Below are 15093 nucleotides of genomic sequence, written 5' to 3'. Positions count from 1 at the left end.
ACATTTACCTAAGTATTCAGACCCTTCACTCAGTACTATGTTGAGGCACCTTTGGCAGCGATTGCAGCCTCAAGTCTTCTTGGGTATGACGCTACAAGCTTGGCACACCTATATTTGGGTAATTTCTCCCATTCTTCTCTGCAGATCCTCTCAAGCTCTGTCAGGTTGGATGGGGAGCGTCGATGCACAGCTATTTTCAGGTCCCTCCAGAGATGTTCGATCGGGTTCAAGTTCGGGCTCTGGCTGGGCCACTCAAGGACATTCACAGACGTTGTCTTGGTTGTGCGCTCAGGGTCGTTGTCCTGTTGGAAGGTGAACCTCTGCCCCAGTCTGAGGTCCAGAACGCTCTGGAGTAGGTTTTCATCAAGGATCTCTCTGTACTTTGCTCCGTTCATCTTTCCCTCGATCCTGACTTGTCTCCCAGTTCCTGCCGCTGAAAAACATCCCCACAGCACGATGTGCCACCACCATGCTTCACCGTAGGTATGGTATTGGCCAGGTGATGAGCGGTGCCACTTGGCATTCAGGCCAAAGAGTTCAATCTTGGTTTCATCAGACCAGAGAATCTTGTTTCTCATGGTCTGAGAGTCCTTTAGGTGCCTTTTGGCAAACTCCAAGCGGGCTGTCATGTGCCTTTTACTGAGGACTGGCTTCCATCTGGCCACTCTACCATAAAGGCCTGATTGGTGGAGTGCTGCAGATATAGTTGTCCTTCTGGAAAGTTCTCCCATCTTCACAGAGGAACTCTGGAGCTGGGAAGGTAGGGCTTTGGGAGTGGAGATAGGGAGTGAGAAGATTGCTCCAGGTATTTTGACCCTGGCGAAGGGAACACTCCCCATGGACATGATAGTCTTCCCCTGCTGGCTGGTCTCTCCCCCACTGCCAGGCACCCTCGTGTACATTTATTGCTGGAACAACACTTTAACTCAGCGCAGAGAAGGTTTACGAGGATGTTACCAGGACTTGAGGGCCTGAGCTACAGGGAGAGGTTGAACAGGCTAGGACTCTATTCCTTGGAGTGCAGGAGGATGAGGGGTGATCTTATGGAGTAACTCAGCAGGTCAGGCAGCATCTCAGGAGAGAAGGAATGGGTGACGTTTCGGGTCGAGACCCTTCTTCACCCATTCCTTCTCTCCTGAGATGCTGCCTGACCTGCTGAGTTACTCCAGCATTTTGTGAATAAACACCTTCGATTTGTACCAGCATCTGCAGTTATTTTCTTACACGAGGTGATCTTACAGAGGTGTATAAGATCATGAGGGGAATAGATAGGGTGAATGAACAGAGTATTATTACCTAGCAGAGGGGAATTAAGAACCAGAGGGCAAAGGTTTAAGGTGAAGGGGGAAGATTTAATAGAAACCTGAGGGACAGATTTTTCACACTGGATGTATGGACTGAGCTACCAGGGGAGGTAGTTGAGGCAGGGACGATAACAGCATTTAAAAGACATTTGGACAGGTACAAGGATAGGATAGGTTTAGAGGGATATGGGCTAAATGCAAGTGTCGGCACATAGTTTAGAGGCACAGGCCCTTTGGCCCACCGAGTCCGAGCTGACCTGCGATCATCACGCACACCAACACTGTCCCTACACACTGGGGACAATTAACACAAACCATTTAATGTACAAACCAGCATGTCTACGAGATGCGGGAGGAAACCGGAGCACCCGGAGGAAACCCACGCGGTCACAGGGAGAACGTGCGGACCGTTCTGTCTGCGCCCGCGGTCGTATTGAACCCGGGTCTCTGGCGTTGCGAGGCAGGAACTCCACCGCTGGGCCACTGTTGCCTGCCTGATCTCATTATTATGCACCGCTCAAGTTGGAAATGCCACTGCATGATGCTGTTGTACCAGGAAGTAGAGGTGAACCCTTTGAATCTTTGCGATGAAAAAGTGGTCACTTGTCCTGGAGATGGTCCAAAGTGATCAGTTTTGGTTTACATTGTGTGGAGGTTATGGAGGGGAGGCAGGAGAATGGAGTTCAGAGGGAAAGGTGGATCAGCCATGATTTACCAACAACCCAGTGGTATCACTGTTGATTTCTCCAACTTCAAGTAACTCTGGCTCTCCCTCTGTCTTCGTCCCTGCCCCGTCCTAGTTCTCTGACTAGTTCCACTGTCCCCCTGGTTAAATATTACTGATTGTATGCCTCATTGTCACCTTCCCCTCAGCTAACAACTTCTCCTTTGACTCCTCCCACTTCCTCTAAACCAGAGGCGTAGCTATGGGCACTCGCATGGGCCCTAGCTACGCCTGCCTCTTTGTCGGGTACGTCGAACAATCCCTGTTCCAGACGTACCCCGGCCCCATCGCCGAACTCTACCTCCACTACATCGACGACTGCATTGGTGCTACCTCTTGCACCCATGCAGAACTCACTGACTTCATACACTTCACCTCCAATTTCCATCCTGCCCTTAAATATACCTGGACTATCTCCGACATCTCCCTCCCGTTTCTGGACCTCACCATCTCCATCACAGGAGACAGACTAGTGATGGACATTTATTATAAACCCACTGACTCGCACACCTATCTGGACTACACTTCTTCCCACCCGGTCCCCTGCAAAAAGTCTATCCCCTACTCCCAATTCCTCCGTCTACGCCGCATCTGCGTTCGGGATGAGGTGTTTCACACTAGGGCATCAGAGATGTCCTCGTCTTCAGGAAACGGGGCTTCCCCTCCTCCATTATAGATGAGGCTCTCACTAGGGTCTCTTCTACATCCCGCAGCTCCGCTCTTGCTCCCCCTCCCCCCACGCGCAACAAGGACAGAATCTCCCTCGTTCTCACCTTCCACCCCACCAGCCAGCGGATCCAACATATCATCCATCAACATTTCCATCACCTACAACGGGACCCCACCACTGGCCATATCTTCCCATCCCCTCCCCTCTCTGCGTTCCGCAGAGACCGTTCCCTCCGTAACTCCCTGGTCCACTTGTCCCTTCCTACCCAAACCACCCCAACCCCGGGCACTTTCCCCTGCAACCGCACGAGATGCAACACCTGTCCCTTTACCTCCCCCTCCCCCTTCCAAGGACCCAAACAGTCTTTCCAGGTGAGACAAAGGTTCACCTGCACCTCCTCCAACCTCATCTATTGCATCCGCTGCTCTAGATGTCAACTTATTTACATCGGCGAAACCAAGCGCAGGCTCGGCGATCGCTTCGCTGAACACCTGCGCTCGGTCCGCATTGACCAAACTGATCTCCCGGTGGCCGAGCCTGACCTTTCTGTTATGGGCCTCCTCCAGTGCCATAGTGAAGCCCACCGGAAATTGGAGGAACAGCACCTCATATTTCGCCTGGGCAGTTTGCAGCCCAATGGTATGAACATCGACTTCTCCAACTTTAGATAGTTCCTCTGTCCCTCTCTTCCCCTCCTCCTTCCCAGATCTCCCTCTATCTTCCTGTCTCCACCTATATCCTTCCTTTGTCCCGCCCCCCTGACATCAGTCTGAAGAAGGGTCTCGACCCGAAACGTCACCCATTCCTTCTCTCCCGAGATGCTGCCTGACCTGCTGAGTTACTCCAGCACTTTGTGAATAAATACCTTCGATTTGTACCAGCATCTGCAGTTATTTTCTTATATTATATAACAATGAACCATTCTACATTTCCTTATCATCATCCGCTTTGATCTGTCGTTTTCACACCTTACCCTTCTATATCTCTCGTCTCCCCTTCCCCGACACTCAGTCTGAAGAAGGGTCTCGACCCACAACGTCGCCCATTCCTTCTATCCAGAGATGCTGCCTGTCCCGCTGAGTTACTCCAGCATTTTGTATCTGTCTAGCCACAATTGAATGCCGGAGTAGACTTGATGGGCCGAATGGCCTAATTCTGTTCCTTCAACTGATGAACTTATGAAATTTAAATTTGCACGATAAATGTGGGAACAATGCTGAGCCATTGATGGGCATTGTGCCAGTCAGATTGCCCATGGGTTGGCACAGAGGTTGTTCATTGATTGAAGCTGCCTCCCCTTATCTTTAACCATCAGTGATCGCCCATGTGGTTTCCCCGAAGCCTTTGGCTCCATCTGCAGGCCGGATGGTACCAGTCCCTTGGGTGACACCAGCCAGTAGGACAACTGTAGATGGAGCATCTTTGTCGGCATGGGCAAGTAGGCCCAAAGGGCCTGTTTCCATAATTTATGACTCTATGACCATCCTGAGGGCCGCAAGTTGGCACAACGGTAGAGTTGCTGAGTTGCTGCCTTATAGCGCCAGAGGCCCGGGTCTGATCCTGACTAGGGTGCTGGCTGTATGGAGTTTGTACGTTCTCCCCGTGACCGCGTGGGTTTTCCCCGGGTGCTCTGGCTTCGTCCCACACTCCAAAGACGTGCAGTTTTGTTGGTAAATAGGCTTCGGTAAAATTGTAAATGGTCCCCAGTGTGTGTCGGATAGTGTTAGTGTGCGGGGATCGCTGGACTGGATGGGCCGAAGGGCCTGTTTCCATGCTTTAGCAAAGGTCTAAAGACTGTGGACCATTACAGAGCCCATTTTCCGGACCTAGAAGCTGATCATTTCATGGCAATGCCCTGGGCTGCCACCCGACCTTCAAAGCCAAAGTAGACCTTGGTGGCCTCTCCAGCTGGCCAGTCTCAGAAGGGCAAACACAAAATGTAATTGTGCATCAGGGTGAAGACTGAATCTCCACACCTCAATCCGCCTCCAACTTACTAAGATATCGCCATTCAACTCAAAAGCCCCGGTGTCACTTCGATAGGTTTTGTTGGCCTTGTTTTCACGTGACTCAAATTAAGTTCATAGGCGATAGGAGCAGAATGAGGCCATTTGGCCCATCTAGGCTACTCCACCGTGAGAATATGAAGTAAAGGTTACTGGGCCAGTGAAAGAATTAAGAGCTTTGTCCTTCTTTGACTACGATAGAAATGTCCATGACTGATAGGAGCAGAATTAGGCCATTCGGCCCATCAAATCTATTCCGCCATTCAATCATGGCTGCTCTATCTTTCCCTCTCAACCCCATTCTCCTGCCTTCTCCCCATAACCCCTGACACCCGCACTAATCAAGAATCCACCAATCTCTGCCTTAAACACCTTTGTGTATTGACCCCAGAATGACATCCAGCTGGAATGGGCTAAGTTTATTTCGGGAGTTTTCCCTGTATTGAGGAGTGAGGCTCACCTATTCTGCTAAGCCTGTTTAATGTGTTTGCTTTGCCCAAACGTTTTGCACAGGCTATTTCAGTGGAAACTGGCAACGATTGTCTCAAGTAAACTGTGAAAAGAGGAGTTTGATATCCACTGACTTGGCCTCCACAGCCCTCTGTGGCAATGAGTTCCACAGATTAATTACCCTCTGACTAAAGAAGTTCCTCCTCACCTCCTTTCTACAAGAGCGCCCTTTAATTCTGAGGCTGTGACTCTCTCACCAGTGGAAACATCCTCTCCACATCCACTCTATCTGTGCCTTTCATTATTCTGCAAGTTTCAATGAGGTCCCCCCTCAACTTTCTAAACTCCACCAAGTAGGTCCATGTGGCAATAAATCATCATCATCATGTTCTTGAGTTTGACTCAATTGTCTGGTATACAATGTGTTTGGATGTGTACTGTTCAGCCATTCCCTGTGCCTCGGTACATGTGACAATGATAAACCTAAACCCAAACCTAAAACCTCAGAGCCTGGATAGCTCAGTCGGTAGAGCATCAGACTTTTAATCTGAGGGTCCAGGGTTCAAGTCCCTGTTCAGGCGCTACCGTTATATTGTTGGCCTTGTTTCCCTCCTCACCACATCCATGTTGATCCCATGCAATGTGCTGGTGGAGCCTCTGCCCGGTTCAATCCTGACCTCCGGTGCCGCCTGATCCACTTAGGGCTGCACAGTGACGCAGCTAGGGTTGTTAACTGTCCCGTATTAGCCGGGACATCCCGTATATTGGGCCGAATTGGTTTGTCCCGTACGGGACCGCCCTTGTCCCGTATTAGGCCCAGGGAGCGCTGTAGGCCTGGACACTGTAGGCCCAGGGGTGCTGTAGGCCCGGACGGTGTAGGCCCGGAGGCCACAGTAGGCCCAGAGGCCCGAACCCCACCTAACGGAGGTTAGGCATAGCAACCCGCCTCCTGGCCCGGGCGGCCGGCATTGGTGGAGCGGGAGCACGTGGCCGCTGGCTGGGTGAGGTCACATGGGGCAGGCGGGGCGGGGGCGGTGACGTCACCTTTTGTCCCTTATTTGGGAGTGAGAATGTTGGCAACCCTCGGCTCTGCGTTAGAGTTGCTGCTTTACCGCCCAGAGAACCTGGATCAATCCTGACCACCAGTGCCCTCTGTGACATCAGGGAAGCCTTGTCTATTGGGAGAGTGCGTCTAAAACTAGAAAAAAGATTTCACTGTACCTAGGTTCCCAAGTGTGCAAGTTATAGGAATAGAATTGGGCCATCGAGTCTACTCTGCCATTCAATCGTGGCTGATCTCTGCCTCCTAATCCCATTTTCCTGCTCCCCATGCCCGTTCTAATCAAGAATTTGTCTATCTCTGCCTTAGAAATATCCACTGCCTTGGCCTCCACAGCCCTCTGTGACAGTGTGTTGGGCACGGTGGCGCAGCAGTAGAGTTGCTGCTTTACGGTCCCAGTGTCCCTGGTTCATTCCTGACCTCCAGTGCCCTCTGTGACATCAGGGATGCCTTATATGATGGGAGAGCGCGTCTAAAACTCCTGCTATGGTGTGCACTGTGAAATTCCCAACGGCTTATGCTTCAAAGGTGAAATTCCCTTCTCAATCTTGCAGTTTTTTAAAACACATTGATGCTGGTGTTTCTTTTATAACCTCGCGTGCAGGCAGAGGTGACCAGGTGATTAGTGGGCATCATGTTCGGCATCGGCATTGCGGGCAGAAGTGTCTGTCCCTGTGCTGAACTGACCTGTGCGCAGGAAGGAACTGCAGGTGCTGGTTTACACTGAAGATAGACACAAAACGCTGGAGTAACTCAGCAAGACAGGCATCATCTCTGGAGGAAAGGAATAGGTGATGTTTTGGGTCAAAACCCTTCTTCAGACCAGAAACGTCACCTTCCTTTTCTCCAGAGATGCTGCCTGACCCGCCGAGTTACTCCAAAGTTTTGTGTCTATCTTTGCTGGTCAATGTTCTATGTCTGTATTAAGCCACAAGGTGACTTGGAAACACCTACAGTCTAAAACCTCCCTTCATTTGACTAGATCAACACATTTTTAAAAGGGTGAATGATGTTGGAGGCCATAAAAGACAAGACCTAATTCCCCTGAATAGAAACAGGTGAGGAAAGAAGATCACAAAGAGATAAATACATTGGTAGCAGAAAGGAGATGTTGCAGATGCTGGTTTACCAAGGAAGGATTGAAACTGGAGTAACTCAGCGGGACAGGCAGCGTCTCTGGAGAGAAGGAATGGGTGGCTGTTCAGGTCGAGATCCTTCTTCAGTCTGAGAGTCAGGGGGGAGGGAGACTAGAGATATAGAAGGGCAAGGTGTGAAAATGACAGATCAAAGTGGATGGTGCTAAGGAAACGTAGAATGGTTCATTGTTGGCTGCATTGTGAGCTGCTGTAAGATTGATTTGTTATGGCCTGAATATAAAATCCTTTTTCTAGTTTTAGACGCCAAGGAAAGATAATAAAGCAAAAGGAATTAGGGAATTAGGGAATTATTTTTTTGTTTCGTGTAGGTCCATGATGAACGAGTCTGCATTGATATAGCACCCATTACATCCTTAGGTTCCAAAGTGGTTTAAGAGTGGTATTGAGGCAAGATCTTTCTTCAATAGACAATAGGTGCAGGAGTAGGCCATTTGGTCCTTCGAGTCATTCAATGTGATCATGGCTGATCATTCTCAATTAGTACCCCGTTCCTGCCCTCTCCCCATACCCCCTGACTCCGCTACCTTTAAGAGCTCCACCTAGCTCTCTCTTGAAAGCATCCAGAGAATTGGCCTCCACTGCCTTCTGAGGCAGAGAATTCCACAGATTTACAACTCTCAGACTGAAGAACTTCAGACTTCTTCGACCCGAAACGTCACCCATTCCTTCTCTCCAGAGATGCTGCCTGTCCCGCTGAGTTACTCCAACACTTTGTGTCTATCTTCGGTTTAAACCAGCATCTGCAGTTCCTTCTGACACAGATACTTTTGAGGTGTAGTTACCATTGTTACCTCAGTTTGTGCACAGTGAAGGGCGATACGTGACAATGTAATACGGACTCAGGTAAACTATTCGCCTATCGTGATCAAGGAATATATCACGATAGTGCCAACAACCTCTGTACCACAGAATTATTGGATTTGATTTGAGAGAGTGGACAAGACTTTAGTTCCACATCTTGTACAAAATTGTGAGAGGAATAGATCGGGTAGACGCCCAGAGTCTCTGAATCAGTCTGAAGAGGGGTCTCAACCCGAAACGTCACCCATTCCTTCTCTCCCGAGATGCTGCCTGACCTGCTGAGTTACTCCAGCATTTTGTGTCTAACCCAGTCTCTTGCCCAGAGTAGGGGAATCAAGAACCAGAGGACATAGGTTTAAGGTGTGGGGGGGAAAAGATTTAATAGGAACCCGAGGGGTAACGTTTTCGTACAAAGGGTCGTTTGGTGTATGGAACGAGCTGCCGGAGGAGGTAGTTGAGGCTGGGACTATCGCAATGTTTAAGAAACAGTTACTCAGGTACATAGATAGGACAGGTTTGAAGGGATATGGGCCAAATGCAAGGCAGGTGGGACGAGGCGGCACGGTGGCGCAGCGGTAGAGTTGCTGCCTTACAGCGAATGCAGCGCCGGAGACTCAGGTTCGATCCTGACTACGGGCGCCGTCTGTACGGAGTTTGCACGTTCTCCCCGTGACCTGCGTGGGTTTTCTCCGAGATCTTCGGTTTCTTCCCACACTCCAAAGACGTTCAGGTATGTAGGTTAATTGACTGGGTAAATGTAAAAATTGTCCCTAGTGTGTGTAGGATAATGTTAATGTGCGGGGATCACTGGGCGGCGCGGACTCGGTGGGCCGAAGGGCCTGTTTCCGCGCTGTATCTCTAAATCTAAAAAATCTAGTGCAGATGGGACATGTTGGCCGCTGTGGGCAAGTTGGGCTGAAGGATTCTGTTTCCACGCTGTATGACTCTATGACTATCTTACTGGAAGGGCAGCACCTGCAACAGTACAACACTCTCCTCAGACCTTGTGGCCTTTGCACAGAGCCAATGACAATGTTGTATTCAAGTCACAAGAGTGTTTTGAAGGTAGAGCAACACAGAGTGGTGGTGGGGGCCTGGAACGTGTTGCCAGGGGTGGTGGGGGAGGCAGATACTATAGTGGCATTTAAGAGGTTTCAGACAGGAATGTGGAAGTGCAGGGAATAGGGGGATATGGATGATAGTCACAAAAAGCTGGAGTGACCCAGCGGGTCAGGCAGCATCTCTGGAGAGAAGGAACAGGTGACGTTTTGGGTCTAGACTCTTCTTCAGACAGAGAGTCAGGGGAGAGGGAGAGGAGAGATATGAAATGGTACATAGAAAAAATGAATGAAAGGTACGCAAAAGGACAAATCAAAGCCAGCGACGACGATCAAGGAATGATGGGGCCCACAATGGTTCATTGTTGGTTGTGGGGAAGCTGATAACAAGAGATGCAAACAGTGAAACGCAGCAGGACGAGAGTGAAACTAGTACGACGACTAGGGTGGGGGAGGGACGGAGAGAGAGGGGTCACTTGAAGTTAGAGATATCAACATTCATACCACTGGTCATGTGCAGGCAGATGGGATCAGTTTAACTTGGTATCATGTGCGGCACAGGCATTGTGGGCCGAAGGGCCTGTTCCTGTGCTGTGCTGTTCTGTGTTCTAGGTGCTATATCACAGTGAGGGAGGGGAGGGGATTTATAACTGTAAGCGCCCTTTATGGGCCACTCTTTGCATACATTTCACCGTCACTTGTCACATGTGACTAGGGTTGCCAACTGTACCATGTTAGCCAAGACATCCCGTATTTTGGGATAGATTTGTTTGTCCCGTCCTGTATTAGGCCCGGGGGGCACTGTAGGCCCGTACACTGTGGGCCCAGACAGTATAGGCCTGGGGGGCGCTGTAGGCCCGTACACTGTGGGCCCAGACGGTATAGGCCCGGGGGGGCACTGTAGGCCCATACACTGTGGGCCCAAACAATATAGGCCGGGGGCCGCTGTAGGCCCGGACAGTGTGGGCTAACGGAGTGTGTTCGGGGAGCGGGGCCGAGTGTGTTCGCCGAACGGAGGTTGCGTAGCAACCCGCCTCCCGGCCCGGGCGGCCGCCATTGGTAGAGCGGGAGCACGTGGCCGCTGGCTGGGTGAGGTCACGTGGGGCGCCGGCGGTGACGTCACCTTTTGTCCCTTATATGGGTGTTAGAAAGTTGGCAACCCTACAATATAGTATTCAATTCAAAGTCCATATTCACGAGGCTGGCACTGAGAAGCAGCTAGCAATTATAATACTATTTCTTTGTAAAAGTAATGTGAGGAAATGCAGATGTGGGAATTTTGATCTGCTGATTTCTAAGCTTTAGGTTGGATTTTATAATTTTTTAAGTCAAATTTCTTGGAGTTCTTGGGGCATAAAGCAAGCAGCCATTGCTTTGAACCACTTGGGCTTACAGTGCATTCAGAAAGTATTCACTTTTTCCACATTTCGCTACGTAACAGCCTTATTTTAAAATGGATTAAATTCATTTTTTTCTATCGTCAATCCACACACAATACCCCATAATAAAAAAGCAAAAACAGGTGTTTAGAAATTTTTGCAAAGTAATTAAAAAGAAATAACTAAAATATCACATTTACATAGGTATTCAGACCCTTTGCTATGACACTCAAAATTGAGCTTATGTTCATCCTGTTTCCATTGATTATCCGTGAGATGTTTCTACAACTTGATTGGAGTCCACCAGTGGTAAATTAAATTGATTGGACATGATTTGGAAAGGCACACACCTGTCTATACAAGGTCCCACAGTTGACAGTGCATGTCAGAGCAAAAACCAAGCCATGAAGACGAAGGAATTTCTGTAGACCTCTGAGACAGGATTGTGTTAAGACACAGATCTGGGGAAGGGTATAAAACAATTTCTGCAGCATTGCAGATCCTGAAAAACACAGTGGCCTCCGTCATTCTTAAATGGAACCACCAGAACTCTTTATAGAGCTGGCCGCCCGGCCAAACTGAGCAATCTGTTGAAAGACTGGAGCGATTAGGCTTGTATAAACTGGAATTTAGAAGGATGAGAGGGGATCTTATCGAAACATATAAGATTATTAAGGGGTTGGACACGTTAGAGGCAGGAAACATGTTCCCAATGTTGGGGGAGTCCAGAACAAGGGGCCACAGTTTAAGAATAAGGGGTAGGCCATTTAGAACAGAGATGAGGAAAAACTTTTTCAGTCAGAGAGTTGTGAATCTGTGGAATTCTCTGCCTCAGAAGGCAGTGGAGGCCAATTCTCTGGATGCATTCAAGAGAGAGCTAGATAGAGCTCTTAAGGATAGCGGAATCAGGGGGTATGGGGAGAAGGCAGGAACAGGGTACTGATTGAGAATGATCAGTCATGATCACAATGAATGGCGGTGCTGGCTCGAAGGGCCGAATGGCCGCCTCCTGCACCTATTGTCTATTGTCAATCAGGGGAGAAGGGCCTTGGTCAGGGAGGTGACCTGATGGTCACTCTGACAGAGCTCCAGAATTCCTCTGTGAAGATGGGAGAACCTTCCAGAAGGCCAACTATATCTGCAGCACTGCACCAATCAGGCCTTTATGGTAGAGTGGCCAGACGGAAGGCACATGACAGCCCGCTTGGAGTTTGCCAAAAGGCACCTAAAGGACTCTCAGACCATGAGAAACAAGATTCTCTGGTCTGATGAAACCAAGATTGAACTCTTTGGCCTGAATGCCAAGCAGCACCACTCATCACCTGGCCAATACTATACCTACGGTGAAGCATGGTGGTGGCAGCATCATGCTGTGGGGATGGTTTTCAGTGGCAGGAACTGGGAGACAAGTCAGGATCGAGGGAAAGATGAACGGAGCAAAGTACAGAGAGATCCTTGATGAAAACCTGCTCCAGAGCGTTCTAGACCTCAGACTGGGGCGGAGGTTCACCTTCCAACAGGACAACGACCCTGAGCACACAGCCAAGACAAGGCAGGAGTGGCTTTGTGACAAGTCTGTGAATGTCCTTGAGTGGCCCAGCCAGAGCCTGGACTTGAACCCGATCGAACATCTCTGGCGGGACCTGAAAATATCTGTGCATCGACGCTCCCCATCCAACCTGACAGAGCTTGAGAGGATCTGCAGAGAAGAATGGGAGAAATGACCCAAATACAGGTGTGCCAAGCTTGTAGCGTCATACCCAAGAAGACTTGAGGCTGTAATCGCTGCCTCAACAAAGTACTGAGTAAAGGGTCTGAATACTTATGTAAATGTGATATTTCAGTTGTTTCTTTTTAATTACTTTGCAAACATTTCTAAACGCCTGTTTTCGCTTTTTTATTATAGAGTATTGTGTGTAGATTGATGATAAAAAAAAAGAATTTAATCCATTTTAAAATAAGGCTGTAACATAACAAAATGTGGAAAAAGTGAAGGGGTCTGAATACTTTCTGAATGCACTGCAGATTTCAATGTGGATTTCAATATGTAGAAAGGAACTGCAGATGCTGGTTTAAACCAAAGGTGAACACAAAAAGCTGGAGTAACTCAACGGGACAGGCAGCATCTCTGGAGTAGAAGGAATGGGTGACGTTTTGGATCAAGACACTTCTTCAGACTGGTTAGGGATAAGGGAAACGAAAGATAAAAGGGATTACAATGCTCAATTTCACAATATGAACCTTGATGTATTGATTGAATTACTCCTTCAGCCATTCCTTCTCTCCTGAGATGCTGCCTGACCCGCTGAAGTTACTCCAGCATTTTGTGATACCTTCACCTCAGTGCCTCAGACGATGTATCAAAACCCTACATTTTGTACGTTTGTGACCCATTTTTGCGGAGGTCTTTGTGACTCAGGAGGGAAAGGGGGCTTGTGAAAGTATCAAGTGGATCGTAGGATTCAGCTGATGACCAACCAACCCCACAACAATTAGAAGTTGTAATTCCTTTAAATGAAAAGTATTTACGCTCCATTGCCAAGAAGTGAATCAAGTGTTGAGCATCAGAATGGAAGTCCCCAGAGAAGGTAGATACAACTTCTCATTGCCAAGTCAATGTTAATGTGGTTGAAGACTTCGCACACTTGTAATGTGTGGATCTGCAGTTGAGGATGTGGGTCGAGGTCTAGTGGTTACTGGAGCGGACACTTTGAACTGGAATTGGGAGCAGGAAGCCCTTGGTGAGTTCATCGGTACGGATCGCAGCAGGTCGGGAAGCGGGCGCGGCGCGGCTAGAAGATCAGCTTCTTGGTCACCTCCCACGGGAACTCGTTCCTGCCAAAGTGGCCGTAGCAGGCAGTCTTTTGGTACATGGCTTTCTTCAGGTTCAGGTCCCTGCAGGAGGAAACATGTTTTACTGTAACAGAGTGGCTCGGTGGAACAGTGGGTGAGAGAGAGAGAGAGAAGGGGAGAGAGGGAGAGGGGGGGAGGGGGAGAGAGGGGAGGGGGAGAGAGGGGAGGGGGAGAGAGGGGAGAGAGGGGAGGGGGAGAGAGGGGAGGGGGAGAGAGGGGAGGGGGAGAGAGGGGAGGGGGAGAGATGGGGAGGTGGAAGGAGAGGGAGGGGGAGAGAGGGGAGGGGGAGAGAGGGGAGGGGGAGAGAGGGGAGGGAGAGAGAGTAAGGGAGAGGGGGGAGGGGGGGAGAGGGGGGGAGAGGGGGAGGGGGGGAGAGGGGAGGGGGAGGGGGGGAGAGAGGGGAGGGGGAGAGAGGGGAGGGGGAGAGAGGGGAGGGGGAGAGAGGGGAGGTGGAAGGAGAGGGAGGGGGAGAGGGGGGGAGGGGGAGAGAGGGGAGGGGGAGAGAGGAGGGGGAGAGAGGGGAGGGAGAGAGAGTAAGGGAGAGGGGGGAGGGGGGGAGAGGGGGGGAGAGAGGGGAGGGGGAGAGAGGGGAGGGGGAGAGAGGGGAGGGGGAGAGAGGGGAGGTGGAAGGAGAGGGAGGGGGAGAGGGGGGGAGGGGGAGAGAGGGGAGGGGGAGAGGGAGAGGGGGAAGGAGAGACTGGGAGAGAGAGACTGAGATAGAGGGGGAGGGAGAGAGGGGGGAGAGAGGGGGAGGTGGAAGGAGAGAGAGAGGGGGAGAAAGTGAGAAAGAGGAGAGAAAGACCAGGGAGCGAAAGAGAGAGGGGGAAGAAAGGGAGAGAAAGAGGGAGAGAGGGAGGAGAGAGAGGGGAAGGGTGAGGGGAAAGAGGGGGAGGGAAATAGACAGAGACAGAGACAGAAGTGAGGAGGTATCCAAACTATCTTAATCCACCACCAACGAGGATTCCAGGTTTCCTATCTGGTTCTCTGCCTGCAAACCCATTCCTAGCTGTAAATAACTGTGACCATGGAGTTTCCTGATGTCAGTTCTAACTTTGTTGGTGCACGCAACTCTGTAGTTTCAAACACCAGAGGGCGCTCCTTCAAGGTGAGAGGGGCAAAGCCTAAAGGAGATGTGTGGGGTGACCTGCTTTACACAGAGTGGTGAACGGCTGGAACACAATGCAAGGGTTGGCGGTTAAATGACAGTGTCATTTAAGAGGCTTTTGGATAGGCACATGGATCTATCGAGGGACCTGGATTATGTGCTGGTAGATAAGAGATGGTCTTGGCATCATGTTCGGCATAGACAATGTGGGCCGAAGGGCCTGTTCTTGTGTGTACTGTTTAGGGGTTGCCAACTATCTCACTCCCAAATAAGGGACAAGGTGACGTCACCGCCCCACGTGACCTCACCCAGCCAGCGGCAACGTGCTCCTGCTCCACCAATGGCAGCCGCCTGGGCCGGGAGGCTGGTTGCTATGCAACCTCCGTTAGGTGGCGCCCGGGCCTCCGGGCCTACAGCGTCCGGGCCTACAGCATCCGGGCCTACAGCATCCGGGCCTACAGCATTCGGATCTGCAGCATCCGGGCTACAGCGTCCGGGCTACAGCGTCCGGGCCTACAGCGCCCCC

General features: G+C 50.4%; 1 protein-coding gene and 1 non-coding gene across 2 annotated transcripts in view; one reads left to right on the top strand and one right to left on the bottom strand.

Moving 5' to 3' along the window:
* Positions 1-5662: 5662 nt before the first annotated feature.
* Positions 5663-5735, top strand: trnak-uuu (transfer RNA lysine (anticodon UUU)). The gene has a single exon. It is a non-coding gene; the product is annotated as a tRNA-Lys (tRNA).
* Positions 5736-13101: 7366 nt separating this feature from the next.
* LOC144610061 (S-adenosylmethionine synthase-like) overlaps positions 13102-15093 on the bottom strand; it is a 31438-nt gene continuing 29446 nt past the window's right edge. The window contains exon 9 of the mRNA XM_078428572.1: positions 13102-13504. Within this exon, the coding sequence (XP_078284698.1) occupies positions 13402-13504 (103 nt within the window). The 3' untranslated portion in view covers positions 13102-13401. The remainder of the gene's footprint in view (positions 13505-15093) is intronic.

This window comes from Rhinoraja longicauda, chromosome 35 (assembly GCF_053455715.1).
Source record: "Rhinoraja longicauda isolate Sanriku21f chromosome 35, sRhiLon1.1, whole genome shotgun sequence".
Classification (NCBI taxonomy): Eukaryota; Metazoa; Chordata; class Chondrichthyes; order Rajiformes; family Arhynchobatidae; genus Rhinoraja; species Rhinoraja longicauda.
The sequence above is the reverse complement of the archived record's forward strand: the minus strand, read 5'-3'. Positions and strand labels throughout refer to the sequence as shown.